The 17,749-nt window shown below is 53.8% G+C and overlaps 1 protein-coding gene across 1 annotated transcript in view; it reads left to right on the forward strand.

The window, feature by feature from the left end:
- Positions 1–5,192: 5,192 nt before the first annotated feature.
- Positions 5,193–17,749, forward strand: part of GRIK3 (glutamate ionotropic receptor kainate type subunit 3) — an 88,343-nt gene continuing 75,786 nt past the window's right edge. The window contains exon 1 of the mRNA XM_065041447.1: positions 5,193–5,996. Within this exon, the coding sequence (XP_064897519.1) occupies positions 5,882–5,996 (115 nt within the window). The 5' untranslated portion in view covers positions 5,193–5,881. The remainder of the gene's footprint in view (positions 5,997–17,749) is intronic.

The raw sequence follows: 17,749 nt of genomic DNA on the forward strand, positions 1-17,749 counted from the left end.
AGGAACAGCCAGACCCAGCCACAGCTCCCCCACCAGCATTCAGACCTTCTCTGAATGTGCTGGAACAACCGAGACATTTGCAGCGGATTGGAAGCAGGCCCGGGTGTGCAAGGGGAGCGGGAACAAGGCTGGCTGCAGCCGGCCAAATTCACTCCCAGCGCAATCCCACTGGAGCCTGATTTTAACAGGCATTCAAAACAACGTGCTCTTCTCTTGGCCTTTGCATGCGTGGAGGAAAAACCAAAAGGTATTAACAACTCATTCCAAACCTCTGCACGGGTAATTAGACACGTGGGTAGTGAAGCGCCCTGTGCCCTCGCGGGCTGGCCGGTGACCAACCTTGTGCTTGTCCACACGCTCTGAGGCTGCCAGGTTAAAAATCACATGCGAATTCATCAGGAAGCCACAGAGCACACCAAGTTTTGCTGTAACCTGGTTCCATGTAAAGATAATTGCAAGCAGAGTTTAATTCTGCAGTGTCTCATTTTCTTGTCTGACTAAGCAGGCATAATTTACGCCCATCAGTTGCAAATGGCTCAATGGCTTCTCCCACCAATCCTAAAGACAGAGCGCTTTTTATTCTTCCAATGAAAAAAAGTATTTCCTACCTCTGCAGAAGGAGGATGAAAAATACATGCAAAGGCTGGCTGACACAAATACGTATTTCCACTCAGCCTACTTCAAAAGACTACATTGCAGCACAGAAAAGGGAGCACTTGACAAAGCCAACTGGCCCAAACAGCTTCTCCTGTCAGGGGACGAACATGTGGTGCGATAAAGATAATAATTTAAACCAGTCTTTCTTATTCATTTGTTCCCTGTTGCCCTTTTCAACCTGTAAGACACGCTACAATTGTACAAACTCGCCCGCTGCTGCGTGCGGCTGATGAGCAGCTGGGGGCTCGTGGAGCTTCGATATGAGCGGGATGCTCGAGCCCCGGCACCACGATGCTCGAGCCCTGCTCGCCACGATGCTCGAGCCCTGCTCGCCGCGCACAGCCAGGTCTCTCAGAGCACCAGCTCATGTCCAACATCAGATGAAAAGACGTGGCTGATCAAAGGAGGCGCCCAGCAAGGGTCCTGCTGGCAGGGATGCTCGTGGTGGCTCAACCGCCTCTCAACGCCACCCGAGGGTCCCCTAGGTGGGCGCGAAGCCGCCTTTGAATCGGTTCCACCACAGGGGCCATGGTGCGAGCTTTCCCCGGAGCACTGGTCCCTGCGCCACCGTGCACAGTAACGCAGTCGGTACCAACCCTGCTCGTTCTCAGTTTCCGCAGAGCGCTCCCGCTCTCCGGTTTGACAGGAGCTCGCGTTCTCCCAGTGCGCTCGCCTGACTTTCGCGATAATATATTCAGCAGAACTGGATACATTTCAAACCAGCTATTACACCACAGTATGTTCCAACACAAATATATGCAGCGTAGTGCAGCAACAATTCTTCTAGGAGTTATTACTCTCTAACGCAGATTACAGGAAAAAAGCAGCATTTCCCTGCCTGTCCCCGGCCCCGCTGGGCGAGAACCCGCGGAGCAGACGCCACCACCAACCGCGCTTCCCGGGAGCTTGCACGGAATTAGGGGGAGAACGAACCGGACAAAAACCTAAGCAGCAGGAAGTCTCCAGACATTCCAATCATCCGCCCAGCAACACGTTGCACAACACGCGGGTGGTTTCTGGCACATTCCGCAGCCCCGCGGTGGGGACGGCAGAGCTGCCGGTGCCCCCGGCGCCGCGGCCAGAGGAACCCACGGGGAACACGGAATACCGAGCGGAGATGGGAATCCTTCTCTTCCCAACCAGCTAAACACAGCACAAAATCATAGTGAGTTTGTGGGGGCAAACGTGGTTTCTCGCTGTTGGCTTTGGCAAGAGCTCCAGGCGGCACCGTCACCTCGTCCCGGCTGCTCGCGAGGGTTTAACGCCTTCCACAGCAAAGCGCTGGACGGAGCTCCCAGATAATTATTGCAGGAGGAATCCTCACTGTAGCTAAACTTGCTATGTAAAAAACCAAACCTACCGCAGCACACGAAAAGCTGCAGGGGAACCAGAATCAAACCCACAGCGTTAAAGGGAAGCGGAAGGAGGAGAAACGAGCACACGACCAGAACGAAAGGAAATATTCTTCATAATGGTGAACCTGCAAACAGCCGGCTGAGATTCAATTTAGCGGCCCATCAATCACGCTGGCGGTGTCAGAGCTCCGGGCTGGCGGGGACGCTCTCAGCAGAGGGCACTCAAGCCCCAGAAATCTGCATTCTCCAGCCCCCCTGTATTTACTCTCTGGTATTTTCGGAGACGACTTCAGCACATGAATCTTGGTAATGTGAGCACTGGGCCTCATAACTCACATTGATTGTGGTTATATTACACCTGATGCATATAAATCTAAACAAAACGCATGTGGATGTAGCTAATTCAAATGAACTGGTTTAGATACCATTAAAAAAATAAGAGAAGCCTCTTTTTCTTCATTAGCATAGAAAAACGCCATAGCTATAGAAATGCTTACATCTCCTTCTGCAGGTTCATGCTTCTGCTGCTGCTCTGAAGCATGAATCTTATTTGAAAAGGTCCTTTGTCAACTGGCATTTTTCCCTAGATATTAATATTTTAAATACTATTTCCACTTTTGCAAGCGGCTCCTTTTCATACTCAAAAATAAAGTCTTACATTCATAGTCTAGAACATCAATAAATATACAGCTGTATTTGTAGCTAAGGAAACTGAGATTTTTATGTATATAAAAAACCATAAAATGTACTCGAGTATCAGGGTCTTATCTGGGTAATAAATGAACTCTAAATACCACACATATCCACTGTAAAAAAGGCAGCATGAAAAGCCAACGTATCCAAACACCCTCATAACAAATGAGGAATAGCCAAATGACTTATTCCAAAGGGCACGCCACATTCCTGAGTTACAAACGCAGCAGAGCACATGCACTAATTGATACGCTATGGAGTGATGAATTACCACATTAAAGCCATTTCCACAGCGGTTGTGAACTGGGCAAACACCTCCCATTTTGAACGTGGCTGTGACAAATCGCAGAACACCAAGCCCTCGTGCTGCCTCTGCCTGTCCTCCAGCACCGCAACAGCCACCGGCGCCCAAAGACGGTCCCATCTCACCCAATACAAACTCAGCCGTGTCTCAGGGAAAGGCTGCCTGCCCAGACACTGGCACGGACAGACAGACAGACGGCACGTGGAGCTGGGCAGCACTTACCTGGCAGCAGCGCTGAGCTGGAGCTCTGGTCCCACAAAGCGCTCTCTTTCTCCTGCAGATGCATTTTCTTTTCTTCCATCCATTTTGTCTTTGCTGTAATTGGCCGCAGCTGGGGACACTGTGGCCCAACCTGCAGGTCATTGCTCACAGGTGTGGAGCCTGGGCAGGGCACCCGCAGCGGTGGCGGAAAAACAACCTAAGGCAACCACGGTGCCACATCTAAGAGCAGCTTCCAAATGATCCCTCTTTTTCATCAGGACATGGGGCAGGCCTGGGGTGCCCTTGGAGAGCGGAGCGCTGCCGAGGGACTGGGCTGGGGACCGCGCACAGGAAGGGACACAGAGCCACGAGCCGTGGTTTTGCTGCACGGCTCCATTGCTGTGGCAGGAAAGGCCACGGCAGCCCCGAGCAACCCCCAGGCACAGCGCGCACCCCTGCCCGGGCACACCGCGCTTGCTCTGCCATCCAGCTTCAGGTAAACCATCGTCCTGCCTTCCTGAGCAGCACAGGCTTCTTCCTCTGACCTACAAACCCGCTGTGCACTATTCATGACCTCCAAGAACCCATCAGATCCCAACCAAATAAGAAATAAGCTATTTGTGCTGGTAGGATCCAGAGGCTGAAACCTGGTGCCAGCAAAAAGGCAAGAAGCAACATCCTGATACTAATGAACCAACAGAATATATCATCCTGGATACATTTTAATTTAAATAGTCCACAAAACCTCAGCCTCTTATCCCAAGTTACTGAAAATCAGACCCACTTCTCTACATGCTGGAGTCTGCAAAGAGTAAAGAACAGACACAGAAGAAAGAGCCCTTTCTAGCCTTTCCCTCCCAATAGGTTTGTGGGGCTTTTTTATCTCCAGGTGCAAAGACTCACCAGGTTGTGACATTTAATCTTATAACAAGTTCACAGAAACAGCTGTCCTTCATTTAAGCAATAAGTAAAGAAAAATTCTTCCATGCCCTTTTGCTAAATCTCATGCTTTTCGGTGTCAGGAGGGATAAAAATATCCTTAACATGAGAGACCCTTTTCCATAAGTGTCCTTGACACGGGTAAGATTTCCCGCTGGACGTGGGGCCGTCTGCCCACACCGAACAGAACAGACCCCAGAGAGCGCATTTCTGCACGGCGCTCTGAGGATGCTGCGTGCCTGCGCCTCCTGGCCTGACTCTTAGGAAGGAGGAAGAAGAAGCCTCCTCCACCACGGCATGATGCTGAGAGCCCAGGCTGTGCTCAGGGGCACCTTCCCATCACCCCACACAAGCTAAACCGCGGCCTCGAGCGCCCGGGGGGGCTTCGACAAGAGTTACACCAGCATCTGCAGGAGGGGTTGGTGCTGCCGTGGGCGTGCAGATCCCCAGAGGCTCTCCCAGCTTCTCCTCACCATTCCGTGATGATGACAGCTGGCAGACACCCTGGCCAATCCCCCCGCTGCCACGGGCACGCAGGGAACCCCCAGCCCCGCAGGTCTGCCTCACTGCGGCAGCCGCTGCGCCCGCTCTCCGCTGTCACACGCAACACCCAGGAACTTTCCTTCGGGTTTTAGACCGATAACGATTCGCGTATGTCCCCCCCGCCAGTTCACACAGTCAGGCGAACGGAGGCTGCTCCGAGTCGCTCGAGCGCAGGACAGCGATCGGCTTTTCTCCCAGCGCTGAGCACGCCGAGCTCGCTGCTGGGGAAAGCGGCGGACAAGGAAAATTAAAAGGATGGACAGATATGAAGTAATAGTATGTTTGTAAGAAAATTAAAGATTTGCTCTTCAGATGTTCCAGGCGATGTAGTTAGCAGACAGCTGGCAAATGGGAGCGATTGGAAATGATGGAATAGATCAAATTATTTAAATGAGAAAAAATAAATTCACCCCAGCCTAGCCCAGCAAGTTGACAAAGCAGCTACTTATCTGCTGCATGTGCAGCCCTTTGTCTCTGTCACCACGGTCATTAAACTCCCGGCTGCGCAGCCCGGGCTTGGCGCCCGCTTGGTACCGCCAACTCCAGCAGCCCCGACCCCCGGTACCGGCCCCATCCCCGGTATCCCGGCCCGAGCGATGCTGCTCCGCCTCACCCGGAGCCCGATGGAGGGGCTGTCGGGAACACAGGGGACATAGAGGACACTGGGTTCCCCGGGACGGGGGGGGCCGTCGGGGCAGAGGGACCCCCGGAGCTGCCGGAGCCCCCGCGCCGCCGCTCCCCGGCCGCCTCCTGCCCCGCGCCCCGGGGGAGCGGGCGGGCACAGCGCGTCGGTGCCGGTGTGTGTCGGGGGTGTGTGTCGGTGTGTCAGCGTGTGTCGGTGTGTGTCAGTGTGTGAGGGTGTGTGAGGGTGTGCGGGCTCCACTCCGGGCTTTGCGCGAGCCGCGCGCATCAGCGGTAGGAGGGGACAGAGCCGCTCCTGCGGGCGCACCGGCACCGCTCCGCAGGTGCCGCCCGACCGGCACCGGCACCGCACGGCCCGGCGCGGCTCGGCTCGGCGTGGCACGGATCGGCTCGGCTCGGCACGCGGGACGGGCCGGCGCGGCCGCACTAAGATGTGCCATGAGCGGTCCGGCCTCGGCGCCGACCGGCCGCTCCGCCTGAGCCCCGGGCAGCAGCCGCCCGCTGCCCCGCTGCCCCTGGGGCCGTAGGGCCCGCGCCCTCCCCAACGATGCCCCATCTCTGGCCGGCTCTCCGCGGCGTGCTCTGGGAATACTGGGCAGCGCTCCTGGTCGGCGGCTTCTGGGGCCAGTGCTCGCACGGGATGCCGCATGTCATCCGGATAGGTAAGGCCGCCCGGCCCCGCGGGGCAAGGTCGGGGCGCGGTGCCGGGGCGGGGGATGCGCTGCCCGGGGACGGGAAGGACGGTGCCCGCGGCCGCGGAGCGGGGCCGGGCGCGCTGCGGAGCTGTGTCCCGCGGCGGAGCGGTGCCGCGTCCCGGTGAGGAGCTGTGTCCCGGCACGGAGCGGTGCCGTGTCCCGGGGCGGAGCGGTGCCGTGCCGCTGCCACGGGGGTAGCGCGCCCGGTGCGAGCAGCCGCCCTGGGCACGGTGCAATGAGGGTGCTGGGCACGGTGCAAAGCGGAGAGGGGGTGCTGAGCCTCCGGAGAGGGGGGATGCCGTGCTCTTGGAGATGGAGGGTGCTCTGCCCCTGGAGAGGGGGATGCTGTACCCCGGGAGACAGGAGATGCTGTGCCTCCGGAGAGACGAGATGCTGTACGCCTGGACAGGGGGATGCTTTGCCCCTGGAGAGGGAGATGCTGTGCCCGCAGAGAGGGGAGATGCTGTACCCTGTTTAGGGGGATGCTGTACCCCTGTTTAGGGGGATGCTGTACCCCTGGAGAGGGGATGCTGTGCCCCTGGAGAGGGGGGTGCCAAGCCTGCTGCTGGAAGGACTGTGGTGCCCGGTGCGAGTCGGGCTGCTCTGCCCCTGGAGAAGGGGATGGCCTGCCCCCGGAGGGGGGGCTGCAGTGCCCAGTGCATAGCGGTGCAAGGAGAGGTGCTGAGTCTGGTGCAATAGGGTGCTGTGCAGGGGGCTCGGAGCCCAGGCCAGCCATGCCCAGCAGCAGGGAGAGGCAGCCGGGGGCAGTGGCACCGAGCCCTGCAGCCCGGAGGATGCCCGCGGGCTGGTTATGCTGCAGCCGCTGCTAAGGGCCAGGCGTGTTCGTTAAATTGCGGAGGTTGTGGGGAAAATTAATTTTTAATAATGTTACATAAAGTAATTGCACAGATAACAGCTTGGGAAAGAGTCTACAATCCTTCTTTTTCTAATTAAACAAGATACTTGTTTTAAGCGTGTCAGTGAGAGAATGGTGCTGGTTTCCTGTTACATCCCATGTACTTTGCCACCGGTACACATTCCCAGGGATTTGCTGTCTGCCCAGTAAATATTCTAAGGAGAGATTTACTTGTGTTTTCAAGAACTGGATTCTAACCCAGAGAAAGTAGTGAAAACAGAATAGATTTGTGAATATTTTGAAATGGAAAAAAAGGGTTTTATTTATCCCAGTGCAATTGCACAGCAGCAATGTGAAAGGCAGTATGGGGAAAACGCTGCTCCGGAGGGGCAGCTGCGTTCTGAAGAGAAGCACCGTCACCTCCAGAACAGTTTTGAGCGACTGTGCGGCCAGAGCGTGTCACGGCCGATTCCTGCAGGGTGAACATCTGCTCTCCGCTGGACTCCTGCGGCCGGGCTCTCCAGGCAGCCGTGGTTCTGTGCCCGTTGCAGTGCCAGAAATGCTGGTGGAAAAGGTTAATGGACCCACCGCTGGGGCCTGGGCCCTGGCGGCTGCTGAACTTTTGCTAGAGCCAAGCTGCTTGGTATGCTCGGCCACAGCCCCGAGCAGCTGGAAATGTTTTGCGCCACAGAAACCCCCTCCCAGGAAAGCTCCGGGTGCTGCTGCCAGCAGGGAGGAGGTGTCCCCGCTGTCCCCCCCCATCCGTCACAGCCTGTCCCTGGCGAGAGCTCCGCAGCGCCGCGGCAGCGCTTCTCTTCCCAACGGGTTCCAGGGCATAGATCCCCACTGGGAACACTGGTGGTGTGCCGGAGGGTCCCGCGGCAGTTGGAGTGTCCCCGGGGGGGTCCTGCTGCAGGTGGGGTGTCCCCAGGGGGGACCTACCCTGGCAGCTCCACCTGCTTTGGCTTAGCAGCAGCGGGGCCGATGCTGCGTGGGCTGCTGTGGTGGGCACTGGTGGGGTCCGGGCTGGGGGTGCCTGGGTCCCCAGACACAGCCCAGCTCGGGGGCGCCATCCCAGCCAGGAGCATCCCCGCGGGTCCGTGGATGTCCAGCCCCACGCCCAGCGCCTCCCTGGTGCTGCACCCGGGTTTTCTAGACGCAGAAGGTGGGAGCGCTGCTGCGCCTTCCGCAGAACGGCCTTGCTTTAATTGCTGAGAAACACCCCGACGTTCAGCACCTGGTTCAGCCTTTTTCTTTGTCAGTAAAATAAGAAACCTCCAGATCAGAAAAAGGCTTCAAACGGGGCTGCAGGGAGACGGGTGTTTCCCTTCGCTCTCTGCTAAAGCTGGCGTAATTTTGTCCTTTTTTCAGCCCGCTGGAAAATTGCAGCTTTTACCCCCTGCATTAATTTGTGCAAAGCTGCCCTGGCTTTCAAGTGATTCTTTTAATTATTAGGTTATGCCAGGAAGCGCAGAACACTTAAGTAAGTATTGTTTTAGAAATGAAAATCAAGCCAGAGAGAAAACAGGCAACTTCTCAAAGCTCTCTTCTTTTCCTATGAAGCTGACTACTAAAATAAATACAGGGGGAGATATCTAAGAAAGGGAAGGAAAAGCCAAAAGCGCTCTTTCTCCCCTGAGTAAAATATAAATATTTAATCTACACATCTAAACATAATCCACACATATACAGGTACAAAGAACATCTCTGCCTTATTGCTGGATTTTTCTTTATTAAGTAGGAGTTTGCATCTGAAGCTTTTTCAACAGCTGTTGGATTATTATGCAATCTGTTAAATATTTGAAAATGCTCTATCAGAAAGATCTGCTGCAGGCTCAAGGTGCTCGATTCGGCTGCGAGCTTTGCTGCTACAAAGACAGATAAAGGTAGCGGTGCAATGGAGTTACTCCATGTTTACACCCTGTGTGATGCCGCCATGGGATCGCTGAGGTTACACCTGTTAGTAAGCGCTGCACCGAGCAGCTCAGTATTCCCAAACCCATGCCCCTCACACAGTAAAAGCAGCAAGATGATTAAGCTCCCATTGACAGCCTATTTCTATAACCTTTCTCCTAGATTAACGAGCAGTAGTAGCACCTTTTCCAGCAACAGGCGAGAGCCTGATGCCATTTTGTGGAGCCCGGTGGCCCCGGCGCTGCCAAAGCCAGGGCTGACCGGGACCAGCGCCTGCTGCTCCGCAGCACACCGGTCTCCATCGCCGCGCTTTGCTGAAGCACCATCAGACACGACTCGGAGTGATTATTTTGATGGATGACGTGTTAGCGAGATCTACGTGCCGATCAGATGGATGCCAACGGTTTGAGATTAATAAGGAATTGTAAAAAACAGACTACGGGCGCCGTCAATCTAATCCCAGCCCTTGCGTTTGTGCATTAGAGGGTTTGTTTGTATTCCGGTGCTGCTGAGGAGATGACGCCAAAACCGCGGTCCCGCTGCTGTCACCCCCATGGGCAGCGCTGCTTGGGGGGCAGAGCAGGGGGGGGAGTCTGTCCCCAGTGCTGGGGGTGACAGGAGGGCCCCACACACCCAGGTCCCCCCAAACTGGGCTGCACGCTCACCTCGTCCCTCCCTTGTGCCGGGGGGACCTTCAGCTCATGTTCTACCTTTCACAGGAATCACCTTCACCTCTACATTCTTGCTTTTATTCTGGTTTGTGGTTTGGTTTTGTTTTGGTTGTTTTTTTTTTTTAATAAGGTTATATTCCCGCTGATATTTGTGGCAATAATTATACTTCAAGCATGTCTGACAGTCACAGTCTTGTATCACTGAGGTGTTGTGAGCAGGATCGGGCCCCAGCTAAGCCTTTAAACAAATAGCCCTGCACGGAGGAATCCATGGGATTGTATTTCTTCTAGTCTCTTTCTAAGCCGTGTTTGCCTAGAGAAGGGGTCAGGGCATCGATCGTTCGTATGATTTGCAAGTAACACAGAAAAGACAATCAAATTGGATTGGAGTCTGTGTGGAAAAAAAATCATTGATTATTTTATATAAATAAGCAGAAAACAAATTCTGTGGGTAATTCTCCTCCTCTGTGTGATTGCCTTTTCTGAGGCTTATTATGCCTGTCTGGGATTTTATTTTGAAATCACCTTCCCACACTCTGCAAAGCAAGTGTTATTTTTAAAAACAAAGGCACGAGCAGGTTTTGCAGGCTGGGGGGGACAGGGCTGCATGCGGGGAGCGAACCCTCAGAACGGCAGCGCCAGGGGTTCCTGGCACCGCCAGCCTGGTGACGGGTTTGGCGCTGGATGGCAGTGGGGGGAGAGGGGCCACTGGGGGAGTGACCCCCCGGCAGCTCCCAGTGCTCCCAGTGCTCCCAGTGCCCCAGTGCCCCCAGTGTTCCCAGTGCTCCCAGTGCTCCCAGTGCCCCCAGTGCCCCAGTGCCCCCAATGCTCCCAGTGCTCCCGGTGCTCCCAGTGCCCCCAGTACTTCCAGTGCCCCCAGTGCTCTCAGTGCTTCCGGTGCTCCCAGTGCCTCCAGTGCCCCCAGTGCCCCCAGTGCTCCCGGTGCCCCCAGTGCTCCTGGTGCTCCCGGTGCTCCTGGTGCCCCCAGCGCCCCCAGTGTGTGGTACCAGCAGCAGAGCTGGGCCACCCGGGTGAACCTGCATTGGCTCCAATGCCACCTCATCTGGGGGTGCGAGATGAGAATCCCCCGCACTGCCGGGGCCAGCAGGATCCCCCTCTCTGCATTTCCACTGGTGCAATACAGCGGTATGCTTGGGTTTGTTGTGTTTTCCCTGTTCCTAACCCCCTCTGTTGCCTTTGTGGCTTCTCCTGCCTTTCTGTGGGTATTTCTGTGGGCATGCACCCGTTGCTCAAGCATTTAACGGCTGATAAAGTTATTTCAGGTCACGAGATGCTTTGTGTGTCAGATAATGTGTTCTAGTAATTTCAGCGGGATATAAGGGTGGCAGTGTAAATTGTTTGGTGGTAAATTAATTCTGAATACATTTGAATAACAATGTTACCTCTTTATCGCAGAATACTCTAATTATTTGATCTTGGCATCCTCTTGAGAACTTCATACAGGAAATCAAGATCAAACCACAGACCAGAAGAAAAGCAGACCCTCATTCATCTCGGGGGCAGGAGCGCTGCCAAAATAGACAGACCTGCTTGGTGCTGGTGGCCTCAGCGAGGGGACGTCCCCTGATGGGCAGCAGCACACCCACCCCCGGGGTTAAAGGCAGCGCATTCTGCCAGTGGGGAAGGAGCTGGTGTGGACTGTGTGTGCAGGGACAGACAGACGGCTCTGCCGGCACCAGGACACAGTGACGAGCTGCTCTGTGTGCAGGGACAGACAGACAGCTCTGTCTGTGCCAGGACATGGTGACGAGCCGCTCTGTGTGCAGGGACAGACAGACAGCTCTGTCTGCACTGGGGACACAGTGACAAGCCGCTCTGTGTGCAGGGACAGACAGACAGCTCTGCCTGCGCTAGGACACGGTGATGAGCTGCCTGCTCTTGCTGCGCCGCCACCTCGGGCTTTGCCACCAGCAACTGCAAACCCACCACTGCCGCTTCATTCATCTCTGGATGGTTTTGTCGAAGCAGCTAAACAGAGGTGGATATTATGGAAAGGTTTCCATAAAGCCTTCACACCGCAGCCACGCACAGAGCAGCGCTATAAGTAACTCAGCCTCCAGCAAAGCCGGGTCTCTCCTGTCCCGGTCCATGAAGCGCTGCCCTGGCGCAGACGGGCAGCGTTAGTCAATCAGGGATCTCACGCGAACCGCAGCGTTTCCGTGCGTGCCGTGGGACGCCGGCCGGAGCAGCAGCTCGGCAGAGGGCACTGCTCCGCTCCAGCGCCGCTCCCGCAGCCTCCAGCTCTGCCAGAACAGCCGCGACGCTGGAGTCTCTCATGGCGACACAATATCAAAGAAAACCCAACACTGCACAGTCTGTTTGTAGCAAGCGTTAAGCCTTGTAATCCAATGTATTGCGTTTCTGTGCAATCTCCATTCCCTCATTTTGGCTGGAGGTTTAATGTGACGGTGTCTAGACTCCTTTTTTCTTTGCATACTTAGAAGACAGGCTGGTGGAAGTCTCTGGGTAAGGCAGATAACGAGTTGAAAGCACCACAACTCAACACGCAAGTGAGGGGAGAGGGAAATGATGGAGAGGAGCTGAGGGCTGAACGGGAGGATAAAACCTGTGCTGTGGTGACGCTGCCAAAGGGAACTGGCGTGAAGTGAGAGGAGCTGCTTGTCTTAAAGCTGTGAGACCTGAACTTCTGGGACTGCAGATGTTTGCAGTGACTACGGGGGATCCCGACGCTCCACCCGTGAATTCTGGGGGCTCCGGTGCCCCTTAGAGACTCCAGCTTGTGCATGAACACACAAACAGGGATGTGACTGCTCCGGAATTGCTGGGAGGGAAGACAATCAGGAAAATGCCGGTTGGGTTGCAAACACCGCTGGCGAGAGCTGTGGGGCACCTGGGTGCCAGAGGCAACCTGCAGTGCCACACAGCAACCCCCAGTCTGCAGTGGCTTGGGGAGCGGGGCTGTGGTTTGCAGCTGTGGTTTGCAGCTGCGGTTTGCAGCTGTGATTTGCAGCTGGGGTTTGCAGCTGTGGTTTGCAGCTGCGGTTTGCAGCTGTGATTTTGCAGCTGTGGTTTGCAGCTGTGGTTTGCGGCTGCGGTTTGCAGCTGTGGTTTGCAGCTGTGGTTTTGCAGCTGCGATTTGCAGCTGGGGTTTGCAGCTGGGGTTTGCAGCTGCGGATTGCAGCTGCGGTTTGCAGCTGGGGTTTGCAGCTGGCATCTGCTCCTCCCGCCTGTGCCCTTTGGATTTACCCCAACAGAAACTGATGCAGCAATGACACATCCACCTGGAAAAAAAGCCTGCAGGCTGCGTGGTGTCTCCCTAAGTACAGGCTGCCCTTTTGCTCCAGCCCCACTAAGTCTGAAGAGTACACCAAAATACTGAGTATTTGCACCTCGGATTAGGAGTTTAGTCTGTGTAGTTACTGAGTCAGAGAAACATCCCTGTCCAGGGAAGTTTTTAAGCAGGCAAATAAAGTGGCTAATATCAAAAGAACAAAACAAAGACAAATTGTTCAATTGGGCTTTGCACTTTGCTCATCCCTCCGGAAACCGGGCACCCAGGGATCCCCCCTAAGGGGCACCCGGACTCGCAGGTACTACAGCACTAAGCGCATTACAAAGGCTTTTGAGACAGATTGATTTCAATTAGCCTTCCATCCTTGACGCCTGCAAGCCTCCACTTCGGGAGCGTTTGCTAGTGCCACTGCAGCAGGTCGGGTTGTGACGCTGCTCTCGTGGCCAATAAGGACCGGGAAGAGGCCACTGGATACTCATTAGCGCATAATGACATTTGATTGCTGCAGCACGTCCTTTGTTCAACCTGGGGACTGGGAGGTGACCAGAGCAGCTCTTTGAACTCACCAGCGCCCAGGTGAACAGGAACATAAACTGTTCTTAAAATAACAGCTGGTGCTGGAAAACCCGAATTCCATTAAAGATGTGGAAGAGTGTGGTGGAACCAGCGCTGGCTGTGGGCGGCTTTCCCCCGCTTTAATGAATAGATGGCTGTCATCTCCTACTTATCTCCCAAGATGAAGCAGTAAATAAAATCTGGTATAACCCACAAATTTAGCTGAGTTACGCCTGTCTATCGGGACTGAAGCGTTAGACTCGCTGGTTAGTTTTGCAGTGATTCCAAGTGCTCAGAGGAAGTCCCAGCAGTGATTTTCAATTCCTGCCCAGGCGCCGGCCGGGGGTTCCCTTCCTGCAGCACTTCAGTGTTAGAAATGGGGCTGATTTTGTTACCAATGCAGCAAACGGTTAATAGAGAACCTGAGAACGGATTTTGGCAGGAAGGGCAGAGCGGGGTTTAACCTGGGAGCTGCACACGCGGCGGCCGAATGGAGCGCTGGCCTGTAAGTCGCCAGAGAAGAACAAGGCGTGTGTCTGAACCGCCGTGGCGTCTGGAGCCTGAAACAAAGATGGGTGTTGCACCGCCGGCTAAATAAAAGGTTTTCTGCAAGCGAACAGGTGCTGCTCGGTCTGAATCGCTCTGATTCATGCCTCGCTGGAGGGGAATTAGTAATCTGTCATATCCTGCACAGGGGTGGCTGGTAGATATTTTTGAGTAAAAATCAGAGCAGATCAAGACCGTTCCCTAATGGTTTCTATAGCCATTTGCATTATTCTATACATGAAGTTCTGCCAGTGTGCCAGGGCTGCACATCAGCAGACACATCCAGACCCCATCAGCAGGGTCTGCATGCTCCGTGCTGGACAATGACAGACAAAGCATCCCTGACGAGCTCAGCACCCGTTACGCTCTCCTCGCCGTCTCTGCCTCCTGCACAGCGCAGTTCCTTGAGCAAGAAGGCAGTTTCCAGCGCATTCCCGTATCAGCCTCCTGGGGCAGCGTCAGGCCCGCGGGACACGCAGTAAATAACATCTGGCAGCAGCTTCAGTCGCTGCCAACACCTGACTTGGGGCAGTTGCTGTGTTCCGTGTTGAGAGTCATAGCAACATTATGGCACCAGGATGTGACCTGGAGACTTTTAGAACTAACTCAGCTCAGCAATATCGTAGTCGTAACTTGCAGGAATGTTTGTATTCTTTCCTCTGGATTCTTACTACAGAAGTTTATCGCAGGCCGTTTCAAATGCTCTTCCCCAGAGAAAGCATCCAGCCACTAGATATTTCCATTCTAAAGCATGTCTGTTAGCTCAGTTTTTGCTGTTATTTATTAATACTGCTATAAGGCATTTCAATGACGTGCTTCGCCCAAGTTCTTTAAAAGCCTCTGACTTATCTAGTTCTGCTCCTCTCCTTGGGAAGCAGAAGTTGCTACCCAGAAAGAAACAGGAGACAAAGCCCGGCCCAGAAAACCCACTGGCCCGACCCGCCGAGGGACACGGAGGTGGATGGTTTCTCGCGGTCCTCGATATTCCATTTGTCATTTCCACTTTCCTTTGTTCTCCTTTCTTGCTCCGATCCCCGTGACATTCTCACTCCCCTGCACACCCCGTCGCTTGGGTGTCTGTGAGCCTGGTGGTGCCGGGCAGGTCCCTCCCTCAGTGCGCCCCAGATGCCGGTGCTCCCTGTCCCCATCCCCATCCCAATCCCCATCCCCGTCCCCGTCCCCGTCCCCGTCCCCGTCCCTGTCCCTGTCCCTGTCCCTGTCCACATCCTTGTCCCTGTCCCTGTCCTCATCCCTGTGCACGTCCTTGTCCCTGTCCCCATCTTTGTCCCTGTCCATGTCCTTGTCCCTGTCCCCATCCCTGTCCCTGTCCCCATCCCCATCCTTGTCCCTGTCCCTGTCCCTGTCCCCATCCTTGTCCCTGTCCCCATCCCTGTTCCTGTTCCCATCCCTGTCCCTGTCCCCATCCTCGTCCCTGTCCCTGTCCCTGTCCCCGTCCCCATCCTTGTCCCTGTCCCTGTCCCCATCCGTGTTCCCATCCCTGGGCGGGCTGGAGTCGCCTTCGTCCGCAGTCCCGGAGCAGCTGTGCAGGACGGTCCCTGCCCCACAGCTCCGGGCAGGGCCCCAGTCCCCCCGCACACAGAACACGGGCTGTTGTTCCTTCACAGCACCATTAACCTCAAAAGTAGGAGCTGCTTCTTTGCCTATGTGAGACAGATTTATAATATTTCCTCTTCTTTAACACTGGATTCTTAGTGCAGACAGCAATTTATTGAATAATCAATTTTCTTATCTATGTAATACATTGAGGTGATCCATCAACGTCAGATAATCAATCCAGCTTGGGATTTTAAGTGTGTAAGAGTGTATGTGTGTGTACTTGTATATATATTTTCATCCTGTATCATTGTCAGGCCAAATAACGTCTCCCTTTCCGTGCTGCTTTCTCAGTGACTTTTGTTTATGGTGTATAAAAGAAAACCACGACATTATATTACACCTTGTAAGTTTTACGGTACTTGAGAGGTTTATGCGGTATGAATGTAAAGGGCAATGCAATAATGCAAAGGGCAGTGAGACATTTTTAAGCGCAGAAGGATCCACACGGAGCTGCAGAGATAAATCTGGGTGGATAATCATCCCACCGTGTCTCTGCTGTTTATGAGAGAAGTCGACATTCCCTGCAAATCACGCTTCAGGTCACTCTTGCCCTGCTCGCTCGCTCTGCTTTGTGTTACAGGCTGTTTAAATGCTTCTAAATGGCCTTTGGGACACGGGCCCCAAGGGCTCATCTAGAGAATTAACCATGGGAAGAACTAACAGGAGTCCAAATTACCAAATCTGGAGCTTACAGATAGTTCAGGTGAGGAAGAAGAGCTGAGTCCAAAGTCTGAGCTGGGCAGAAACTGCCCGAGAACAGGGCTGGACCTGCAGCAAGGGACTGTCCCTCAAAGACACGAACTCCAGCGCACCACGCTGCTGTCAGACATCTCGAACACCCGAGCAGGGAGCCCTCAAACGTGAACATTCAGAATTCAGCATCTGTAATTAGCAGCAGAACTGGAGACAAAACGTCATTACTTTTTGAGGTCAAGATAAGTTTTATACATAGGTCACCGCTCCATGTGCTTCATTCAAAATCCAATTTGTTTTGCGGGCTTACGGACGGCGGAAACGCTGATTATTATGCTATCTCCACATGCCCAGTACTTTCTGTTGCAGGAAAAGATTTCTCCCTTAATTACTTTCAGTTCTAAGTGCCTGGCACCGAGACAGGGTTCTCCTGACTTGAACCGCCTCATCAGGAGCTGAAAACTTAACTGGAGACGGGAAGTCTGGAGATGGGGCAGAGCCAGGGCAGCGGCAGCTCGTGTCCCCTCATGGCGATGTCACCCACCCCACAAGGAGCTCCCAAAGCCACCCTTTGGGAGAGAAGAAGCCACAGGAAACCCCCCAAGTCCTCATCCCTGTCCCCTGCACCCCAGTTCTGCAGCGGAGCTCCCGCAGCTCCGGATGCCATCACTAGGCAATTTCTTTTGCAGCAATGCTATTACCATTTGAAGCTGAAACAGGGACCTGTAAAAAGGAGGTTCTTGGTTTAAATTTCTGCTCTATAAAATCTTAAAGATCTGTTCTTCCTTTATAGGGAAAGAAAACCATTTTCTTCCTCATTTTATGCACTTTTCTCCTTACGGATTTTTATTTCTGCAAGATCGGGTTTTGTCATCTTTACTTAGAAGAAATTCAGAATGAGTCCTTGGACGTTTCGCTCCAGGGTGATATCCAGGCTCAGCTCGTAATATTTGAATGGAAACAGGATCTTTAGCTTCTTTTCCTGTTCGTGTACATCATGGGAAAGGGTTGCCCAGAAAGCCTGGGACACGATCTCAGATAAGCCAGGAACATTTTTTAAAACATAGACTTGTCTTTGCACAGATTATCAGCTTCACTTAAGATTAAAGTTATAAATAAAAGTGTTGAATATCAACAATCCCGGGCTTTTCCAGCAGCTACCGCCAGTCCCGGGGCTTCAATAGACAAAACTGACTTTGTACACGTGCCCATCTATTTATACACTGATCAGCAGAAAGACAGCTATATCCATATTTACTTAATGTTCTTACACATTAATGCGTGGTGGTTTTTTGAGGAAAAACATGAAATATTTTGTCTGCAGTGTCACTTTATGCATTAAGTGTGGCAATTTCAGGCGCTGGATCCCTTTCCTCCAATTAGAGGAAGAGCAACGGCACACTAACGAACAAAACCTCATTTGCGTATCCTTATCTTTACATTATCAATCCGCATTTAGTTTTAGTACTTTGGACTTAACTTTCACTCTCTTTCCTTCTCTCTTACTCCAAGGATCCCCCACACAACAACACAACCACACGGACCAGCCACGAGCCACCCCAGGGTCCCATCGTGGTCAGGTTAACATGGCATA

Source organism: Columba livia, chromosome 26 (genome assembly GCF_036013475.1).
Source record: "Columba livia isolate bColLiv1 breed racing homer chromosome 26, bColLiv1.pat.W.v2, whole genome shotgun sequence".
In the NCBI taxonomy this organism is placed as follows: domain Eukaryota; kingdom Metazoa; phylum Chordata; class Aves; order Columbiformes; family Columbidae; genus Columba; species Columba livia.